Below are 4,109 nucleotides of genomic sequence, written 5' to 3' on the forward strand. Positions count from 1 at the left end.
CGTTTGTAACTGAACGATCGCCGACAAGACCGCTAGACTATCGCTATGGATGAAGACAGTATGTGGGGTCGGAATGTGTGGGGGTATGAACTCACGTTCTACTTGCATTAATGCTAGATAGACTCCTACTAACTCGGCTTCGTATATTGTAAACAGGCTGTCAGTGCCTAGTCTGTAAGAATTTCTAACCCACTCTCTTTTGTGTGGTAACTTAGCCACACAGGCTGCTGCTACTTTTCCCTCAGCCAATGACCCATCTGTATAGAAGTGCCATGACTTGTGGTATTGTCTACATAATTCCGTGTGCTGTGCTTTTGCTTGGTCTTTATCCTCTGCTCGTGAAAAGCTTAGTGTTGCAGGTACCCAGGGTACGAATTTAGCCGCACCAACTAGCTCCTTTTTTTTAGTTTATGGGTTGATCAGTATATAGTTTTTATAAATTTCGTTTCTTACAGATTCCTTGTTAGTATATCGGCTAGTACGCCCGCTTGTCAGTTGAATAACTATTCGCGGGAGAGCTGGGTTCAACTCCCAGACAGGGAGATTCAATTTTTTCCCATCTCAATTGGCTGTAAATTCATTTTTCTTGAACCTAAGTAATTAAGTTTAGTTCATCTTGAATAAACTAGATGGAGTAATATTTTTTTGGATGATAATCTACGTCTCTAATGTAGGAAAATTGCAAATTGTGTCGGAGTATTAACGAAATGTATTAGTAGATAAATTAGCATACGATGAGGCTTGGTGTTATTATTCCTATAGAAGTAATCAGTTAATAAGCAAAGTCATGGAGTTACTGATTGCTTCTCGAGGTATACCCAATCATAAATACTTTTTACTCCTCGAAAATCAATCATTGTCTTTAAGGACGCAAAAATGGTAAATGCAAATGTCACTTTTAAGAATAAACAATATATAATTATTATGTCGTGCTATGTTTCATCTTACAAACAAGTGAAGTTGTTTTAGTTCTTGGGGATATTGTCACTGTTGCTTGTTTTTGTTGGTTTAAACTCTTACGTCTGTAAAAAGTGATCTGTAAATCGAGCAATTATGCCTATGATGATGACGATGGAATCGAGACCCAATTCTAGAAATTACGAAAGTTTCGTGCGACCGCCGACATTCTGTATAGTATGTGGATCAATGGGATCTTAAATTAGCTGGACGCGCTTCCTGATAGATGTCATAACGTGCTTTTATGTTTGCACCCTCATTCTTTGCGACTACGCCGAAAACTGGAATACTTCGCAGCAACTCATTGGTGGTATGGGAAACTTTTTGAGAACAAAAAGTGCAATAGCCAGACACGAACTAGGCAAAAAGTAATGGACATACCCGGAATTGAACCGGGGACCTCATCCAGATTGCGAATTCTTCAGAAATGCTAAGAATGCGTGATAACCCCTACACCATATGCCCGATGACAACTCTGATGTTGGAAAGATTAAGACCCGTCGCATATCGAGAAAATTTTCATTGCTACTATTCTGAAGTAAAGAAGAATGTACTTGCTGAATTAAGGGCTTTGCAAAATTGAACTGGTTGATGGTTTGTAAAGATTAAACATGCTTATTATTGGTTGTGAAAAATATGTTACGTTATATATATTGTGTTATGATTGTTTAGGTTATGGTTCTGTACAATATGGTCTTCTTATATAGTCTTCACTGTCGTCTTGACCTTAGTACGTCGCAGTGTTCCTCTTGTGCTTGGTGTGACTCCTTGTTCCTTGCGTCCCTAGTCACTAAATGATACTGTATGTTCAGCCCTGTATCGGTATTCTGACACTGCTGCGAAGATGCCAAACTTCTCAAAGAATTTGCCAGAGCGATAAGATGCCTAGCTACCCTGCTACGCACAGGTCATTCCCCAACGACTAAGTCATACCGCTTCCAAATCAAACTGTTCGATTTACCTGAATGCAGGATGTGTGGCGCCGATGACAGCGTCTCATACATAATGTTCATATACAGAAAACATATAATGGCAAGAATTATGTAAGGTGGAAGAAAACCAAGATTCACATTCGGTTCGCATTAAGTCAAAAGCTCAAGACTTTACAAGATCTAAAAGCCCTCTACGAATTTTTCAAACCGCGCTTGATTACATACCCAAGATACTCGCGTGGTTCGGTGTAACCTAGAACATTCGAGGAAACACAAATCATCAAGACATTCTATGACACCACTCAAGAAATGCTTCCAGCAAATTCAATGTACCGTCATGTCATTACACTATAAGAAATATTAATTACGCATTTAAACTTCATATCAACAATAGACTAAGATTTCACCATCATCATCATCAGTACCATTTTCCCGGGGCAGAATCCCAGGCTTTGAGAATGCAGAAGATATTAGTGCAAGTTTCAAAACGTTTATCAGAGCCAACACTTTTATTCGTGCTCATTACGTTTTTGACTGTGCATAGGGGTTTGCTTGAGCTCTCGTCCGCCAAACTTAATGAGAACTTGAAAAGCGACAAAATAAATCCATACACCTAAAAAATTTTTGAAGTCCTCTCCCATAAAATGATTTGTCAATTCAAGGTATATATGTGAAGATGATCTTGGTGATATTTCAAAAGCAATGATATTGTATTTTGAAACGATCTATAGTAAATTAATTAATATAACATAACATGGGCTAGTACATCTACAAGTTAGTGAGCGATAGTAATAATATGGAAGTACTCGGTGTTTGGGGAATACCACAATATGTCAACTTGCTAGACCAAGCAATAAGTTATCAGCTCCAGTACTCAAAAGCGACCAAGTCTCATTGTAGAAAAATGACTACTACATAATACATAAATGATCCAAAAGGAAGAACACCTACGATGGAAAAGACATGTCGAAATATTCGTCAACAAAAAGAAGTCAAGAATCCTTACAGGGAAGTCTCACCTTAGCTAATTCTGTTTGTGTCCAGGTACAGAAGCTGAACATACAGACTCGGTCGCAGTGTTTCAGGAATAGTTAGCCAGCTCAACGCGGACGTAGATTGTCAATTATAAACATCCTATGAAGAAGGACCTTCAAGTGAGACAATAGAAAACAGATATAGGAGATTAAGAAGTATTATATTAATAATTATCATATAGAATATATTCATTTTACAGAACCAATATATTTTTGAAGTTGGTAATGTTGGAATGTAAATGTATGATAAGCTTTGTTTTTGGCTGTGAGGTATAAATACGTTATAGAATCATCATTCAAGATCACTACCGTAAGGGCAGAGCAGGTTGTGATCATATATATATGTTATTTTAGTATATATGATTGTTGAGATTGATGCTTTTTTATGTAGGGAATACGGAACATGTGCCTTCATATGCTGATAATGAAATATAAAGATATTGTTAAGAGTTGGCAAAATTTAGAAAAATTGATGATGATGAAATCTAAATATATTGTTAAGACGATACAAAGTTAAACTACGTCCATCAATACTTCTTAAAGCATAAGGATTTGGATGGTATGTTGAATTGGTGGGAAGCGTTTCTTGACTAGTGTCGTAAAATGTCTTGATGATTTGCGTGTCCGGGAATTTTCTCGGTTACGCCGAACCACCGGAGTATCTTTGGTATGTAGTCAATTGCGGTTTGAAAAACTCGTAAAGGGCTTGAAGAGCTTGTGCGTTCCTGAGCATTGGACCTAATTCGAACCGAACGTTGATATTGGTTATCTTTCTTCGCAAGGTGATTCTTGCCATTATGTGTCTTCTACATATAAATATTCTATGCGAGATGCTATCATCTATGCCACACGTCCTGCATTTCGGTGAGTCGATTAGCTTGAATTGGTATCGATATGACTTAGTCGTAGGGAAGTGGCCTGTACGTAGCTGGGTTGCTAGGCACCGTGTCGCTCTGGGTAGCTCATTGAGGAGCTTAGCAGTTTTTGCAGCTGTCAGCTTTCCGGCTGATGTTTTTGAGGTATTGGACTTGATGACTGACAATCTCGAAGCTTCAATTTTCAATGGAGCTGTATAGCGTTGGCGCATTCTGCGTCGCATTGCTGAGTATGAAGTACTAAGTGTGAAGTCAATGTTGGTGTAATGATTACATTTTGTCCTTCCCTCGTTGGCTGTTCTATCAGCTAG

General features: G+C 38.3%; 1 protein-coding gene and 2 non-coding genes across 3 annotated transcripts; 1 reads left to right on the top strand and 2 right to left on the bottom strand.

Annotated features, from left to right (window-relative positions):
- The first annotated feature begins 457 nt into the window (after positions 1 to 457).
- Positions 458 to 543, top strand: WALSEDRAFT_t117. The gene has a single exon. It is a non-coding gene; the product is annotated as a tRNA-Asp (tRNA).
- Positions 544 to 1,329: 786 nt separating this feature from the next.
- WALSEDRAFT_t118 lies at positions 1,330 to 1,422 on the bottom strand. The gene has a single exon. It is a non-coding gene; the product is annotated as a tRNA-Ala (tRNA).
- A 1,995-nt stretch (positions 1,423 to 3,417) lies between these two features.
- WALSEDRAFT_34306 (hypothetical protein) lies at positions 3,418 to 4,087 on the bottom strand. Its single transcript, XM_006960842.1, has 2 exons — positions 3,487 to 4,087; positions 3,418 to 3,459 (listed from the first exon to the last, which is right to left on the bottom strand). The coding sequence occupies exon 1, from the start codon at positions 4,020 to 4,022 to the stop codon at positions 3,564 to 3,566; it is 459 nt and encodes a 152-aa protein (XP_006960904.1). The 5' UTR covers positions 4,023 to 4,087; the 3' UTR covers positions 3,418 to 3,459; positions 3,487 to 3,563.
- Between the last annotated feature and the right edge of the window lie 22 nt (positions 4,088 to 4,109).

This window comes from Wallemia mellicola, assembly GCF_000263375.1.
Source record: "Wallemia mellicola CBS 633.66 unplaced genomic scaffold WALSEscaffold_47, whole genome shotgun sequence".
Classification (NCBI taxonomy): domain Eukaryota; kingdom Fungi; phylum Basidiomycota; class Wallemiomycetes; order Wallemiales; family Wallemiaceae; genus Wallemia; species Wallemia mellicola.